The 18,946-nt window shown below is 33.8% G+C and overlaps 2 protein-coding genes across 3 annotated transcripts; one reads left to right on the plus strand and one right to left on the minus strand.

Annotated features, from left to right (window-relative positions):
- The first annotated feature begins 2,739 nt into the window (after nt 1-2,739).
- LOC108204492 (coatomer subunit zeta-1) lies at nt 2,740-6,686 on the plus strand. The gene is made up of 7 exons (XM_017373962.2): nt 2,740-2,877; nt 3,845-4,004; nt 4,536-4,683; nt 4,785-4,862; nt 5,828-5,912; nt 6,242-6,297; nt 6,399-6,686. The coding sequence occupies exons 1-7, from the start codon at nt 2,875-2,877 to the stop codon at nt 6,400-6,402; spliced, it is 534 nt and encodes a 177-aa protein (XP_017229451.1). The 5' UTR covers nt 2,740-2,874; the 3' UTR covers nt 6,403-6,686.
- Nucleotides 6,687-7,655: 969 nt separating this feature from the next.
- LOC108203986 (GBF-interacting protein 1) lies at nt 7,656-17,333 on the minus strand. Of its 2 annotated transcripts, XM_064085832.1 has the most exons (12): nt 16,924-17,304; nt 15,919-15,942; nt 14,101-14,144; nt 13,580-13,697; nt 13,373-13,499; nt 12,609-12,802; nt 12,156-12,521; nt 11,459-11,744; nt 11,098-11,377; nt 10,245-10,397; nt 8,468-8,923; nt 7,656-8,352 (listed from the first exon to the last, which is right to left on the minus strand). In XM_064085832.1, exons 1-12 carry the CDS (start codon nt 17,099-17,101, stop codon nt 8,065-8,067), a joined length of 2,514 nt encoding a protein of 837 aa, XP_063941902.1. In that variant the 5' UTR covers nt 17,102-17,304; the 3' UTR covers nt 7,656-8,064. The 2 variants fall into 2 exon arrangements, with proteins under 2 accessions (XP_063941902.1, XP_017228709.1); XM_017373220.2 differs by lacking the exon at nt 15,919-15,942 and having other exon boundaries at nt 16,924-17,333.
- Between the last annotated feature and the right edge of the window lie 1,613 nt (nt 17,334-18,946).

An 18,946-nucleotide genomic window follows, 5' to 3' on the forward strand; every position in this document is an offset into this window, starting at 1 on the left:
ATTTTACTCTGTTGCGGGAGTATGATGGTAGCTTTATGTTCATGTTCTGGGAAGAATGTTCATTATCTAGCTTTTCTCGAGGAGGAAATTATTCTGCACCAGTTTAGCTGCAAAATTGTAACAAATCGCGGTAAAAGCAGTTTCTGATTAACTGCTCTGCTCTGCTTATTACGCGAGAGACGAGAGTTCAGACGAAAATAATTGACACTCTAGTAAGTAGCAACTAGCATGTCACTTGACGATATTCGCAGTAAGAAATATTCTGTGTCCAGTAGATATATACCTCAACCCGGCTTTATTTGGCTGAAAGTGGTGTATTAAACACGCCAAAGAATATATGGTGTATTGGATTGAAATTTTAATAGATTGATTTTCGTGTATGGATTAATTAATGGATTGTATGTGATTTTGATTTTGTGTGGGTTCTTAATAAAATGTCGTAAAGTTATGGAATTTAAGCACAATGCCAACAAAATCTCATAGATTTTGTTGGATTTCAAAAAATTTAGAGCATCTCCAGCAGTGTCCTAGGTAGGTTCCTTAAATAAATAATAAACAATTCAAATTCTAAAAAATAGGGATCCTATATTGATTAACAACTCCAACAATAATACTTATTTGTGTTCTTTATCATTATTATAGTATTAAATTCAAATTCTTTTAACAAAAAGATAATAAGAATAAAGTGGGAAAGAGTGTCCAAAAGGTGAAAGTTGAATATTTAATCATTAAAAATCAAATAAGGAATGAGTTAGGGATTACCTATTTATGAGGAATGCAAAATGGATCCTAAAGTTTAGGAAATGAGTAGGGACTCTGCTGTAGTGAATTTTTGCCCATATTCCTCAAAATTTTAGGTTAAGACATCATATAGCTAATCTGCTGGAGATGCTCTTAAAATACACCGAAGAATGCCACAAAATCCATCATTTTATAAAATCCAAAAAAATCTATCAGCATTTGAATACCATCAAATTTTAATGGATTTTAAACAATCCCCAGTGAATACCATCGGATTTTAAAACATAATTTAAAATCTTAATTGAATACCACCCGATTTTGTAACATAATTTAAACTCAATCAAATACCTCAAAATTTTAGTTGATTTCAAACAAATAAAAAAAAATGCTTTAAAATCCCAAATTAATATACCCCAACATCGTCTTTTTAAATTTTCAAACAAAGGAAAGCCCTCCAGTTCCTGCAGACTTGGCAGGCCGAGTCCTGAATATTCACTAAATTGAGTATATTTAGTGAAAGTCTTGGAATACGCCGATAGAGTTGCAAACATGATTTATTCACGGATATCTAACATTATTCATAGGGTTAATTATCAAGTTAGTCACTGAAGTGGGCTTAATATATCAAATTGGTCACTGAACTCAAAACGGTATCAAAATGGTCACTGAAGTGGCCATAAATATCAAACAGGTATCTTGAAATATAAGTTCAAGCAGTAAAAATATTATTTATAAAGTTTTACACATTATTTTTAAATGTTACCACAACCAACTCAAAGGTTATGACTTCTGGCATTTAAAATAATATATTTATATTTTATCAAGTTTATTTATTATTTATATTTTATTATATAGTTATTTTCTTTGTTTTAATTAAAAATAAATAATAAATAACTTGATAAAATCTAAATATATTATCATAAATACTAGAAGTCATAACCTTCTACTTGGTTTTGGTAACATTCAAAAATAATGTGTAAAACTTTTTAAATAATATTTTTACTACTTTAACTTATATTTCAAGGTACCTTTTTGATATTTATGGCCACTTCAGTGACCATCTTGATACCGTTTTGAGTTCAGTGACCAATTTGATATATTAAGCCCACTTCAGTGACTAACTTGATAATTAACCCATTATTCATATCTAATGATTTTTCACAAGATGGTGGTGAAAAAACATACAACTTATACAAATTTTTTCATTTTTCAGGTCGATTTGATCCATTTGTCTGCAGAGCTATTTGCTTGATCAAAAATATTCTGGAACACCTCTAGTAGAGGAACGACTAGCCAATTTTGAAAGTACTTATTGTCAGCGTTTTTTAGATCCGAATCTATCGGGGTCAAAAAGGAAAAACTCGCATCAATATTGTATCTCAATTTCAACTCAAACATGAGTTTAATTGACATTCCATGTTCTCATAAATATTTATCATTCACAAAAGAAGAAAAGCCGGAATCTTGTTCTAAAGAGATAAGTTTAGAAATGATAAATGTATAGAAACCTTTCAAAGAGATAGAAAAAAATTTTAACTCTCTCAAAATAGAATCTATTTCAAACATATATATTATGATTCCTTAATTCGACATGGCACAAATATCTAAATCAAATATTTTTAAATATTTTTAACATCAAATCATTTGTAATTGTGCGGATCTCAAGTTCTCACGTACGATCAACTTCATATTTTTCTTTCAAAAAATTATTATCTAACTATGAATTTTCTATTATGCTCTTTACACAATTTTCACGTTTATTTTATCTCAAAATCATTTTTCATCACTCACTCTGTAATTCAAATTCATGTGATCTCATCACTTATATGTATAATTTTTTAAATAAACAAAACAATTCATCACACATTTATAGTGATCATTCATTCAGTCCCATGAAATTCTTAACTCTTTATTTCTATCCAAAATTAAACTTACCCATATTTCACCATTTAGTAGGCAAAAGATATATATTGATAATATTTTTATGGATATAATATAGAAAATTAAAAAAAATATTTAATGTGGTAATCGTTAGCAATTGACCTTTACTCCAAAGAAAAGACTACGGGTTTCGTTGTGTATATAAAACCCCACACACGCACTCTGTTTCTGCTTGAACAAGATCTCTTCAAAATGGTCAGTATTTTTCTTCATCTTTTCTCACTTTTCAGCTTATATATTGTGTAATGTATCTCTCTCGCGTTTTTTTCGCCGACCCATCTCTCCATTCTTCTCGTAATATCTTCATATATTTGTATTTCCAATTTATCATACCATATCGTATCATTTATTCCAATTTAAATTTGTGGGTTTTTGTTGTAAATTGTGTGGGATTGATTGATTAATTTTTCATCTGGGTATCTGGGTTTTCTGTGTTAGTAGTTATATACAGAATATAGTTGTATTTCATTGATTTAATGAGTTTGTGGATGATTGAAGAGCAAGAAACTTGTAGATCTGTGTTGCTTAAAGGTTTTTGATTTAGATCTAAGATTGGATTTTGTTATTGGGTCTCTATGATTTTTAGTAGCTACTGTGTTTTTTGTTAATTTGGGGTCATTTTGGGTGTTGTGTGGATCATGTGATTTTGATCCAGTTAACGAGAATGAGGATGAGATTTCGGTAGAAGAAATGATTAGGATCCATGATCCAGATGGCCTTTAAGATTTGAGCTCAAATCTTGATGTTGGATTATGATGATGAAGTAATGTATGGTCTTGATGTGAAATTGGTTGTGGTTGCTGAACGGTGTAATGATTTTTGGGATCGGATCACAGTATATGCGCCCGGAAGTTTGTTTAGATTAGGATTTATTTACATACACTCCTGTATGAAACCAGTATTATGATCACAGTACATTTATAGAATTATTGACCCTGTGTTGATTTGAAAATTGCAACCATACAGTTACCCCTGTTGGGACTTATTGATACGGTGCCACCTTTTACTGAAATTCGTAAAAATTCCAATTTGTATATGTAGTAATGAGGGGGGCTGATTCCTTAAGCAACTTAAGGGATCTAATTTATGCTGTGTTAAGATCTAAAAGGCTGACCAACAGGTGATTTTCTTGTTATAATTTTCAACCTACTTTTCATCACAGGAAGCCTGCCCATCTGTGAAAAATATTCTCCTTTTAGATTCTGAAGGGAAACGTGTAGCTGTTAAATACTATTCAGATGATTGGCCAACAAATAGTGCAAAAGAAGCTTTTGAGAAGTCTGTTTTTGCCAAGACTCAAAAGACAAATGCACGGACAGAAGGTACAGTTTTGCTTTCGGCAATGTTCTATTTTTTGTGGTTTCTAATTTGCTAGCACAGTTACTTTTTTGAAACCTAGGTTATATCATGTTCAGATGTGATTCTCACATAAAAATAGAATAACAACATTAGTATCATTAGCCCTATGCATATTTATATGTCTGTTACCATTGTTTGATACGTAACATGGTGAATAAATATATTAAGAAATATGTTGATTTAATGAAGTAATTTTTGTACACCCTTTGGCAGGGAAAGTTTCTCAAGATAGTCATATTTTTATTTAAGTTTGAATAAGCTGGAGCGTTCTTTCTTCTTTTTCTTTAAAGTTGAGCACCCAGTTAAAACAAATTTCATGATTTCAACCTAATTGTGGAGCTACTGTGCTAATAATAATAAAACTACAATTGTGATAATAAACATCTGCTGGATTTGCATTTAGTACTGGTGTTTATATGCACTCACAAAAAGTATGTCTATGGCAAATCATTTATAGACTTCTCTGATAACCATAAGCCATGTTCGATCTACAGCGGAGATTGCAATGTTTGAGAACAATATTGTTGTGTACAAGTTTGCTCAAGACCTTCACTTCTTTGTTACTGGAGGTGACGATGAAAATGAGCTAATCTTGTCAACTGTTCTTCAAGGATTTTTTGATGCAGTTGACCTTCTACTTAGGTACTCCATGATAATTTTGCTTCTGTTTCTTATTCTGTCCATTTTTATATGTTATAATCATGATAGAAATTGCTATCTAATTCTAAACCTTTTGATATCAGGGACAATGTAGAAAAGAGGGAGGCTCTTGAGAACCTGGATCTCATTCTTCTGTGTCTGGATGAGATTGTTGATGGCGGGTATGTTTGGAACTTTAAAACTTATAACCCCTGAACTGCTACAACACCTGATACAGAATAGCTGGTCGATGACAAGAATGATTATTATATTCCCCGCAATTTGAGTTTCTCATTGTTTCTGTTTTAAATTATTCTAGTGGTGAAACCTATAGAGTAGCTGTTACTATAAGAAGATTGGTCGACATCAATTTGCAGGGAGAAGTTTCCTGCAAATTGTGTAGCAACCCGATTTGGAAAAGAAAAACACAATCCAACTTATCAAAAAATTGAATTATGCCCCACCCGTAGACCACTATAAATTCTCTGTAAAACCTGATGAGGAACTTATCGTCATCTCCTTCAACAACATGTGCTCTGGGCAGGTCACTTCTTTGTATAGTTAGTGTAGCTCCTATATGTAGCAGTGTAGCAACATGAACAAGCACTTGGTCAAGCCAAGTATATTGTAATTTAGCCTGCCTTATGCAAATACTCTACAATTCATTGGCTTATTGGCTGCATGACAAATCACAAGTTCTGGAGGATTTGTCTAGTAATTAGATAAACTTTCTTAATGTGAAGCAATCAAGTTCGGGGAATCTATAACTGAACCTTACTGAAACATTTTCCAGTTGCCAGATGTTGAAAGAGAATATCTTACTCCAAAGCTACAGCACAAATATTAAAATTTTACAGACAAACCTTCATCTCTGTGTTATCACCTTTTGCATAATTATTAGAAGAAAGCATCTAGTTATGTTTACTATATGCTGAGTCAACTAGTGTTGATTTAGAGCTATAAAATGTTGCATTATCCCTGTCTCGTAAATTTCTCTTTTTTAAGCTGTGCTCCTTCCCTATAATTTTCTTCAAATTTATGTGTAATTCTCTAGTTCTGTACTCTGTAACTTGCTAGCTTGCCCTTAACTAATAATTTAAACTAATACTAAAAAATACCACCATGGTTTTCATCCATGTTTTTGCAGTATTGTTCTTGAAACTGATGCGAATGTCATAGCTGGGAAGGTTGCAACACATAGTGTGGATTCTAGTGCACCTTTGTCTGAGCAGGTATTGACTTTTTATTAAAAATTCAACACCTTGAGTGGTAAAATTGTGATTCTGTATATCATAACTTTTCAAATTCATTATTTTTTTTGTTAATTGTGGCTTTCTTAAAGTTTTACTAGTCCTGACAAACTCATTTTTATGTTTGTACTATTTTCTAAAACTCTCCTCCAGACTCTACTGTCCGCAGACTATTTTGCACTATGTAGAAATCTGTTATATTGTTACAGTAGAATGTATCTGGACATAGTATATGCTGGGTGCAACAGCATTAGAAGTCAGATTGGTTATGATATCCCCTACATGCTAAATGTAAGATGTTATTTTTCCAGACAATCAGTCAAGCACTGGCGACGGCACGTGAACACCTTGCTAGATCCCTGCTCAGGTAATAATATCAGAACGATTGGAGTTTGAATTCTTTTTCTATTATCTCTGGCTGATGCCATTTATAATTGAATTTGTTTTCTTTCTTTTTTTAAAATTTAGCTGATGAGGATGTCAGTTGACGCAAAGCAAGATTATTCAGCAGAATAGTCAATAGAGGCAGTTGTTGTGCTCTTTGCATGTTTGAACTGGGTAAATTTAGTTTGGATATCTATTGAGAAGTAGAATAGCAACAAAGACAGGCGGCCAATTGTTTTCTTGATTACCATTGGTCTACTATTTCACCGGGATGTATTTTTCTAATATATATGTTTTAGCTGGTACTCTGTTATATATTGAACATTTACAAGTGTATTCGACCAGAGTGTTATGAAATTACTTGAATAGTCAGATATTTTTTGTACTATGCCTTATTTTACGTTAAAGTTTAATTAATATCCTTTTAAAGATTGATCTGAAGTAGCAATGCTTCACAACAGTATTTGGTTTTTAATGCATAGCATATATCTGATGAAGTTTTGTGTTCAGATTGATGAGAGGCTCAACCATCTTTATGCTGAGTTCCTAGTTCTCTGAAGAGGAAAAATGTGCAAAAACTATTAAAAAACATTTCATTGAATTACTGCTCTGTTAAAATTTTGAATCAGTAGAATTTTTTTTTCAAAGACTAATCGATTCATATGGGTCAAGTCAGAAGTTCAGACCATATGTACAAAATAGGGTCCAGGGGACATGACCAGAATGTCGATGCCTTTTTCCGGGGGGTCCGTTTGTGAAAAAGTACTTTTTTAATATTTATATATTTTAACTTATAAAAAAAATAAAAATTTAACACGATTGATAGAGAAATATGTGATACGAAAACTATTTTTTTTTTCTATATATATTGGGGACCGGTTTTTTTGGAAACAACTTTTAAGCTAAAAACCTTTATTCGTAAAAAGAATACAGTTTTTTAGTTAAAAGCTATTATTCGAAAAAACTGTTTTAAAATTTACCAAACATTTTTTTTTAACATGTATTTAAGCAAAAAATAAAATAAGTAAGTTGAGAGCCAAAAAATTTCTGAAAAACTGCTTTTAGATGTACGAAACAATATTTCCACTTGCTTTTCAAGAAAAATAAAATTTACTTTTCAGAAGAAAAAAAATACTGTTGCTTAGACACATGACAGCTATTTTTGTAAAAATCAACTTGCAACACAATTGGAATTGTCAGACCAAATTTTTACGTACTCATATTTTTGCTTGATAATAACACCGTACAAAAACTAATAGTGTAACTGTAGGTGTCGCATAGTTCAGCGGAAATAAGTAGCTACACTGCAGCTGAATAGATTACCAGAAAATATGCTAAATATACGGTAAGAGAAAACATGGTATTAGTTTTCCGATTAACTTGCTTGCTTATACACGTTATGACCTCTGACAATCAAATAAAATCAAACCTATAAACGATGATTGTCATGTTCCATAATACTCGACTACTTGAAACCTAGGATAAAAAGACAAGAAACAAAACGAACTTTCAAAAAGCATTCAAGTAAAATGTTAACTAACTCAAATTAGCACACTCATAAGTAGTACCTACGTTACATTTAACTGATTGTAACTGACATAAATACGTAGAATACAACCTCTCACGGCACAGGGCAGCAGCATATCACACTTCCTCTCGAGACAATTTTATCTTATTCAAGCAACAGAAATGCTTAGCTGGCCACGTTCAAACTCAGTACAAGACCCTTAAAAACCAGGAGGTGACAAAGTTAGTAGCTGTTTTGCCATATCTGCTGCGACTGCTTTGGTTGGCCTTGAGAACCACTATGAGCCCCATCTCTAGGATTTTGCTGCTGATGCTCCAACGATACACCGGTCTGAGAATGGTAGAAATTTGGATAACCAAGATTTCCATAGTTTTGTGAAGGCTGCTGACCTTGCTGAAATCCGCCAGGCTGCTGACCTTGCTGACCCTGGAAGCTGTAATATGTACTTGCTGGAACAGCCGATATTGTTCTAGAACCAGGCCCATGAAGCCACATAGCTGAGTTATCATTCTATAGACAAAGGGAAAGAGGGGGTGTTATATATAGGCTTTTTTCTGACAGTAACGAATGGGCCAATAATTTCAATAATATATACTACTAGTATACAAATTGCATAATGGCATACCTGTTGAAGGGATATTAGATGATTGCTGTCCTTGTACTGTGAACTTAACATGTCATCATAACCCATAGTAGATGCTCCTGGGGAAGCAGCGGATGGGTTCATGCCATAGTTTGCTGGGATAGTAGTTGAACTCCCAAAAGCACCATATCCCGAAGGAACAGATGCAGACTGAGGCAAGTTGCTAACTGATACACTACTTTTATATTGAGGTAGAACAGCTGCCAAAGATTGATGGTACGTGTTGTTACCAGCAATCATTTGCTGGTAACCAGATGGCATATATGTATAGCTCTGTGGTAAGAAAGGATAGCTAATCATATTGGCAAAAGGTCCCAAAGGAAGAGTGGGTTGAGAGTAAGGATGCACAAGGTGTTGAGGGAGGGCAGGTCCTGTGGCGACACTAGTACCAGATGGGTTCTGCGGTGCAGCTTGAGCTGACTGGAAACCTTTTAAAGCCTGCAGAGGCATATACAAAAAGTGAACAAGAGATTTAGTTGAGAGCTGGTAGATCCAACATTTGATTATTCATGACCATTGGTTTTAGTTTCAAATCCGATGGCAGGAATTTGATCATATTCTGTTTTTGCTGAAAGAGTACTGGTAACAAACAAAACAAATATTTGAAGGTGGATTCAGCATGCTAAAATATTATAACCAGCATCTGTGGACAATTAAGGATTATTCAAGTACATCAATACGTTAACGATGGACTTTGAAGGCATAAAAGAATCTTAAAAATCTCTACCAATTGTGCAATACCAGATATAGCATTATGTTTATAAAAAACGATACAATCCCAAACGTGATGGGTATTTACAAAAAAATCATGGAATGGGCAAAGCACAATCAATCAGATCCATTTCATTTTTTCCCAATCTGTTTTTTGCTGATAGTTAATACTCCCTCCGTCCCAATCAATTGTACACGTTTATTTTTCACTGCTCGACACGCATTTTAAGGCTCTTATAAAATATAGTTCTGTTACTTATTTTTAAATTATTATTTTTTGTATAAAAGTATAAATGTTATATTTTTATACGGAACAAGAAAATCTTAAAAATAAGTTGCAAGACTATACTTCATTGAAGCATTAAAATCCGTGCTGCGTCCCCCAATGTATACTATTGGCTGGGACGGAGGGAGTAGGATATTAAACTATAGCTGCTGCGAAAATATCTCCCACGCATGAATGCTGGATAAACATACATAATAATTCCGTAAAATCTGAATCATTTAACTGCAAGGAGAACACCTAAAAGTGCATATTTAAATCCTCTAGATCATAAATATGGCATATTATATACAACATACACTCTCTGGTTACCTCCAGTAATTCAGTGATGTTAACATGTCATGTCTTTCCACTCCCACTCTCCAGTAATCATCTCATTCAAATGGGAAAAACATAAATATAATAAATGATTTAATGACAGGATACCTAAAAAAGTGTAAATAATAACTGATCCATTTGCTGTTGCATATAAGAATTTCTTTTGCTAATCGCATGTAACAACTTCAATACTAATAAAGCTAGTTGCTTCAAAATGACCCCAAGCACCCTTGCACAAAGGCGCAGTTTTATATACAGAATGCCACAATATTTTTAAACAGATACACATGCATGTAAATACACATATACATTTACATGTACATATATAGATGGAAAGAATCAGCACGCATTACACACAGAGCCACATAGTAACATCCATACATAAAGTTCTAGTATAGTCAAGGGGGAGCAGCTAAAACAAAATTTAAACAAGCTTAAAGCAAGTACCTCTGCAACAGAGATTGAAGAACCGCCAATGGAAGACACTGTGTTTCCATATTTGGTAGGCATTGACTGTGACATAGGGAAAGGTGAGTACGGCAATTCAGACTCTCTTACCGGATGAATATTTGAAGCCAACAAAGTATTTGGCAAAGAGGCCTGCCATTGTCAAAATATGAAGTAAGAACCAACATTATATAAAAATTTCAGTCATATTATTTATAAATAACACACAAATAAGAACATGCAGTGATGAAAATATATCCTAGTGCCAGAAAAGGTCAAGACTCAGGAGTTAAATCCTCACATCTTAACACTTCCCCCCCCTCCTCTCTCTCTCTCTCTCTCTCTCTCTCTCTCTCTCTCTCTCTCCTAACCCTAATATCTAAAAATATATCAACCATAAAAAATTAATGCACGTAAAGAACAACACCCCAAATTTAAAAACATAACAAACACTGGAGTCTTGCAGCTACAATTTCTTATCTGCTTATCACAACAAATAAAATAGATGCTAATATTAAAGTTCTAGTTTCAAGGAATTTTACAGTGGACTGATAGAAGGAAAATTATCAGTACATGCAAACACAATGGTGCAGGCACAATTCTACAGTGCACATGTCATTCCTGTACTTCTATCTTTTTGTTCAGTGGCGATCTAAATTACATATGCTGCTAAAGCCATGTTTCCGTTCATCTATGTGCTGCTACCTCCCCAAAATTTATTTTGTAATACCTTCAATTCCCAAACAACAAAACTGCACTCTGATATCCCTTTCTTCATATGCTAATTTCTTTGTACAATATGAGAAATGTGTGTAAACATATATATATACACTACCGGATATCAGACTGTTACCACTGAGTTAGAGAAGGGAGTAAGATTTTGCATTTGTGCACTCGTCTGGGAGTAATTGAATGCAGCATTCAGCTGTTGCGCATTTTCAAATGTATACCCAGGCGAAGAAGAGGGAAAGGCATATTGACTCGTGTGTGCCGCTTCAGAGTTTTCCTGCTTTAACACATCTGCTTGTGGAACAGACTGTGATTCAAAACCTGCATCACCTCCACTAGTTCTATGAACCAAATTACCATCTGCGACAGTTCTAATAGACTCATCTCCATAATACTCGGAATTTCTGCAGAGATAAGTTCATTAGGGAGACAAGAAATAGAGAAGATGGCATAATTAAACAATTGTTCCTGAGGATAACAAATACCTATTGTCTGATTGCTCAATCACCGGAGCGTCTGTCTCTACAAGCGTCTCTTCTATGTTACTTCTAGATGATCTAGATGTAAAAGGGTCGGAATATCCGGTAACAGGAGCAGATCCGAAGCTACCAAAACTCAAGTGTGAGCAGTCCGCACTCTGAACTTGAAGGTGATTCGGAATTACAACAGAAGGAACATCTTCCTCATATGCCACCTCATGATCCTCATCCTGTATACTTAGTTGATGCATGTTGGCAATCTCAGATGGCACCGAGGCACCGATGTCTTCCACTGAAATATAGTTTAGTTGAAAATTTTTATTAGAATAGAACAATTCAGTAGCCGGCAACTATAATGCTAGAACTCCAACTGCAGAAGTGCACAGCCAATAAAAATTATAACCATGCGAAAGATGTTATTTAAAAAAATATCTGAGAAGAGACCAGATATAACTGCCTTAATTTATCATGGGAACTTTAGTATCCAACTCAGTTGATTGTATAAATGTATTTTTAATCTCATTATGCATATAACTTAGAGAAAATTAATACATATTTCAGCAGCCAGATTATCAAAAAAGCCCAAAAGATGATGCAAAACAACTAGTGGGGTTAACAACAGTACTTATTCTTAAGCTACTAATAGATGAAGTAAGACAAGTATGTCAAAAGGATACTGCATGGAGAGAAAAAGAAGGCACACCTTCCTCGCTCTGGAAAGCATGAGGATGAGCCTGGTAGGAACTCATGTTCTTATACATGTCATTATCAAATAGAGATGCATCTCCAGAATTATCTGCCTGCATATTTCTGCTCGAAACAGTAGCAGAACCAACATGGTCAAGGTTTTCAACCGAACTATCCTCCTCTACCTCAACCTCGTCAGGCTCAATATGGGTTTGCTGATTAATATCATCTGGATGCATGGTAGATTGATCTGGGTGCAGCTGGGAATCTGTATGAGAGTTGTAAACAGACATGCTTGCTTGCTGTGGCTCAATTATGGGCCATTCGTCAGGAGCAGACACTGGCTCAGTGTATACATCTGAAACTTTTGAGCCATGATCACCTGAAGAAGAATATTCATTATATATTTCAGTATATAGAGGAGCATGAACAAGGTGGTGCTAACGACTGAACAGTGATGATGTCTTACCACTGTACTGAGATGGTGTCGGTATGCTGGAAACCTTGCTCTGTGGCCTTCCCATCTTTACAATGTCAGCCATCGATTTTTGACCATGTCCCCCAACCCAGGCAGGTTGATATCCAGTAGAAGGTTGTGAAGCTGTTATGTTACCATCTCCCATGCTTAATGCAGATGCTTTATTTTCACTGGTCACGAAATCACTAGGGTCCACACGTATTATCAGTAAAAGAACAGATAATTTACATTGATAAACTAATTTCTCTTCGTAGAAATACACATAGTACCATATGAATCATCATAAAATAATATCTGTAATCCATCTTAAATGACCTACATGCTTCTTATACTCAATAACTGGTACACCCTCTGTTATTTGATTTGACGCTTCCAATTTTGGGACACATCTGTAAGTGCTTTGACCTTATAATAAAAATTATTATTTCAATTTTCTGACACTTCAACTTCTGGGACACATCTACAAGTGCTTTGACCGTATAGTTAAAATTGTTATTTTCGCTAATTCACGGGAATTAAAAATAATACGTTTACCTATAGGCCAAAGCACCTACAGATGTGTCCCAAAAGTCAAAGTGTCAAATAAAAAAAACCAGCAGGCTGAATATCGTATCAACAACTAATTTTTAATCCACACTTTAAAATCATACTCATTATACAGTTCACAACTATGAAAAAACACGTGTTCAAAAAAACAGTAAACTTAGTACAGTGCGAACATAATTCCTGAATTTTAGGTTCACGTGTATACTAACCTGGGTGCTGGAGGGCGCTGAAACTTGCCACGTGATGCAATCCCAGGAGCTGTGGACGAAGAATTTGTATAATGGTTCGCACCATTTTCCTTCCTGTAACCAACTTTGCCATGCAAAGCACCGGAGTCTGGTCATAATATAACATATCTTAAGGTACCTTCAAAACAGATAAGTAAATGCCAACAATTAAATGTTTGAATGACATACCAGAAGAGCTGAATTGAGTTGAGCCACCACGTCCTCCATACCGATCAGTACCACTTCTGGCACCACGGTTTGAAGTGTTACTACCACTACGAAACCTTGATTCTGTTGAATCCTTTGTCTGAGATATAATAAGGAATTCAAAGAAGACAATAATGAGAAATATTATGATGTGAAGCATTACAACCGAAGCCATCTTCTGATATTATACCGACTTACTGAGTTGTTCATCCAAAGGACACAAAAAGTAAACAAAAATGTAGAATCTTCATAGATGCTAAAATAGAATAAAATTAAGGGTAAGAAGACACTGGTATATACATTAGCTGACAGCTATATGTACAAAACTACTGAATCTCATTTTAACATATTGCATGATAGCACAAGTGTGTCTGCAATATGTCGCTCAAATATAAAATTGACTGACAGATGACCTTTTGGATTTGGATTGCAAACAAATAATGCAAAAAGAATATTTGACAGTGAAAAATTAGAAAATTTGCACATATAACATGTTTACATACCTCCTTTTTCTTGTCTCGTTTGCTCTTCACCTCACGGAAAGGATCTAAACATTATAAATTAATATTAGAATGCATCTTAAAAACATGAAAAATAAATAAACTTACTCTAAAGGTGGAGCATGAGAGGGCATATATCAATCAATAACCAAATAAATTAGTGTAGCCTTCATCTTGAATGACAGAAACTTATTTAACAAAAGAGAGATACATCTAAAAAAACCTCCCTACAAACTAGGATGTGAATCCTTGAACTAAAGAAACAACATTTGATTTCAAGTGAATAGATCAACATTAAGACATCTGGAACTTAACAGTCCCTTCATTAAATGAAAGAATGCTAATAAACTGTGTTTTCAAAACCCAATGGAACTCTAAAACATTATACAAACTGAATAAAAGTACCTTCAGATTTAAGGACATAAAAGAGTTTATAACTTACAAAAAAAAAAAAGAGTACATGTCTGAAGTAGGCTAATTTTCTCTATATATGCTGTTTCTTTCCTATATATATCTTATATAGAATAGGAGTTGATCCCTTTTCCGCTCCTGCCATGGGACATTGAGCTGAGCCATTTTAATTTTGTAGATAAATTTTGTTAATATATGAAAAATACACAAAATGTTTTTCTAGCACTTAATTGTACATTTAAACATGCCTGCAGAACACTCCCATTGTTCATGAAGTAGGATTGAAGTTATAATAGGCATTGCCATATTACGAGATTTTAGTTGGGTTTTTTCTAAGAGGTCTCTTTCTGAAGCGTCATGTAACATCCTCAATTGATTTAATAAAAGTACAATAGAATGCATGTCACTAAATCAAGATAACTGTATATTACTGAGTACCACAAAACAAGAAGCAACAATAAAATCTGTATTCTTATGATACACACAATTGACAACACATGTACTACCAAATACCAAGAAGCTACAATAAAATCTTAATTTTCTATAAAGCACACTGTACACTCTACAAGTGCCGAACACCAAGAAGCTACAAGAAAATCACACTTAATACACATGCCAAAAGATATTTGTGTACATTGGGGTATTTATGTATGACCACTTGGACAGAGGTAAAGGCCCCAGATGACAGATGATGCCAATAAACTTATTCAGTCACAATTAATCAAAAATTCTGTGCAACTTCAAAATTCTTCCAATCTAGATTGCTTCAAGAAATTACAAGTAGTTCATTGACATGCTAGAGTATTGTAGTCATAAATATAAATGCCTTGCACCAATATAAATTACTTAACTTACTAGACCAATATTAATTTTAAGCTTCCAAACCTCATCTATTTAACAACCCAACACCAATCAGCTCCCAAAACCTCGCCACAAACCAAATCAGTTCCCTTTTTCTTATAACCTCATAGCACAAACCATAACTCAATTTAACACTACATGCAATTAAAATCAATCCCTACAAGAAGTCGGACAGAAAACAAAACCATCAATACTAGAAGTCGGACAGAAAACAAAACCATCAGCACTTGACAGTAAGAAATAAACATCATTAAAAAAAAACAATGACATTCCATACTTTCCCATCCCCTTGCTTTTTTACAATAACAAAAAAATCCATTAAATCACAAAAACTCAGTTACCAATTCGAAAATCACAGAGAACACACAAATGATCAATTTAATTAACCTACATAAAGAGAAATTAGTTTTAAACTTACCCCTCCCTTTCTTCCTCACAATAACCTAAAAAACCCCACCTTCAGATCAATCTCACAAAACGGTGAAACACACACATATAACAAACCAAACAAACCGACATATATTAAAAAGAGAAGTTTCAAACTTTCACCTTCCTTTTCTTTCTTGCAGAAACCTAAAATCACCAAAAAAAAACAACCCACTTGAGAATTCAAACTACACAGATAATTAATCAAAAAAGAAGTCCAATACATTTCAATCCCCTTGTCTTTTTCACCAAAAACCATTATCCCCAAGTCAAAAAAACCTCACTTACCGATTCAACAATCACGAAAAATACACAAATAATCAATCAGATAGAAAAGCCTTGAACCAGTATATATAACTAAACTTTATACTACACCAATATTAATTTCAACCTTCCTCTTCTTCTACCTCGTCTATCATCTAACCTGACACGATTCAGATCCCAAAACCTTGCCACGAACAAATCAGTCACCTTTTTCATATACCTAATAGTACAAGTCTAACACAAACCATAACTCGATTTAACACTACATGCAATTAAAACGAATCCCTACAAGAAGCCGAACAGAAAACAAAACCATCAATCCTTCGGCCAATCAGTAACGAACATCCCCTTACTTTTCCGCAATAACCAAAAATGCCTTTAATCACAAAAAAAAAAAAACACTTATGGAATACGAGCAAACAATCAATTCAATTAACCTACATAACAAACAATAAAGTTCCTAACTTTCCCGATCCCTTTCTTTCCCCTAAATCACAAAGAAAAGAACACTTAACAATTCAGTACCACAAAACACACACGCACATAAAACAAATCAAACTAACCTACATAAACAAAAAAGACAACAAAGTTCCAAACTTTCCCCTTCCCTTTCTTTCTTACAAAAGCCTAAAATCCCCAAATCACAAAAACCCCACTTATTAATTCAAAAAAACATACAAATAATCAATCAGACTAAAAAAAAGTTGAAAACTTTTCAATCCCCCCGTGTTTTTCACAAAACCCCAAAATCCCCTTCATCACAAAAACCGCCACTTCCCCAATCAAAATCAAAAAAACCCACAAACATACCAACAAAGATGATGATAGGAGAGAGATAGGGAGGGGGAGAGAGAGAGAGATGACCTTGAGAGAGAAGACGATTAACAGCTTCATTAGGGTCCATGTGACAGTCTTTAAGAGTAGCATAGATCTCCGCTTCTGTACTGTTATTAACGATCTCCTTCAATTCCATGACCATCTTTCTTGACGCCGCAGGAATTGAAGCCACGCCGCCATTGTTTCCTCCTCTGCTGTTACTCATCTCTCTCGATTAATCTCTCCACAGATCTCTATAGCAAAAGAGTAACTACACGAGCGTGTTAATAATACAGTAACAATTATGTATATGGAGGCTGTGTATGGAAGATGACAATCCGCCGCGACTGTCAAGAAGATATATATAACTCTCTTTCTCTCTCTAGAAAAAACCCTTTCTGTGTGTTCCTGTCTCACTCTGGCTAGTGTAACCTCTCTCTAGTCTCTAACTCAACATTAAAAGAAATAATCAATTTTCATGGTTTTTAATATTTTTTTTATTTCCTGCAAAAAAAATATTTTTTTTATGCTGGTTTTTCTTTATATTTTTAATAAATATCAATTCTAATTAATAGAAATTCAGTACATAAGACAAGAAGTTTAGATAAGGCAATAATAAATATCGCATTACAAATTAATATTTAATAAGATGGTAAACTTTATTTTATATTATATATACTATCATTCGAAAAAAGTATATATCTAACGAAAGTAAGAAATTATTTCAAACCTTTACACGATATCATCTTTATGTTTGAAAAATAATCCATCGAAAAAGTCTCGTTAAAGCCCCGAAAAAAACTCATAGAGAAAAAGGATGATTTTCAAAAATAAATACATTGTTTACAAGGAAACTAAAAATAAAACTAATTTCAAAAATTAAATTAGTGTCAAAACATATTCAAAAGTCCAGGAAAAAAAACATATTCGAAAGCAAGCAAACAGGCTAACTCATGGATTAACTAGATTGCCTCGCCTCGATTAATACTTTTAATATTTTTATATTTCCTCCGTATATGTGGGGGAAATTTGTATACTCTCCGTAATGAAAATGTTATTTATTTTAAAAAAAACCAATGTCTTGCTAATTATATGCAGTACTTTTCATTAATATTTATTGTTAAATTGTCTTGTACAACGAATTTCGCGAGCATTTCTGAAAGAAGATTTTAATGTCTTGAAAATTCAGTCTCTTTCAAACTTCCTCAAATATATTCATTAATAAAAGATTATTAAAAATAAAATATGATAAGTTCCATCGATCATATTCAATTCAATCTGAGTCATTACAGCATCCATAATGGTTGCCCATTGCTCCCTGAAATCATGCAAAGTGACTTGACCGTCTATTTTTTATACCATTTTGTATCGGATGAGTTCTAACATAAGTGGTCAAAACTATCGTACTGCGTAGTGCCCGGCTCATCTTTGGTTGATTATTTAATATTTTTTAATTAAATTTCTTTTCAATTTGCTTATGTTACGGTGTAGTTTTATTATTTCATAAATCATGAGTTGGTATGTTGCATCGGATGGTTTTGACTTTTCTTTCAAAATCCATTTTTGTGTGATATGACATAAAATGGAGCGTGTTGAAGATAGAAAGAGGTCCTTCAACATTACACAAATACTCTTAGAACCCCAAGTATGCATGATATAGTCACTGGCCCTGAGTAATCCAACCTTGATGGTGATTCTGGATCCCCTTCACCCTTCAAGCATTCGCATTATATGATTTTTACTGGATTATGACTATGTATGTGTTTTATGACTATGTGTGTGTTTTCAGATAAAAGATCTGAGATCTGGCGTATTCCAACCCTGTTCCTGGATCCCCTTCCCGGCTTCACCTCTCAAGCCTTCACATACTATACTATATTGATTTTTATTTATATGATTTTTACTGGATTATGACCGTGTATGTTTTTAGATACAAGATGTTGCTAATATTTACATGTGTAAAGTTTGGGTGTACTAGATTATGGTGTTGTGTATTGCTGGGCTTAAAAGTCCAGTTTCCGACCTAAAAGTCAGAAAATTTATCAATATTGTTTCTGTAAAGAATTCATAA

Source organism: Daucus carota, chromosome 1 (genome assembly GCF_001625215.2).
Source record: "Daucus carota subsp. sativus chromosome 1, DH1 v3.0, whole genome shotgun sequence".
In the NCBI taxonomy this organism is placed as follows: Eukaryota; Viridiplantae; Streptophyta; class Magnoliopsida; order Apiales; family Apiaceae; genus Daucus; species Daucus carota.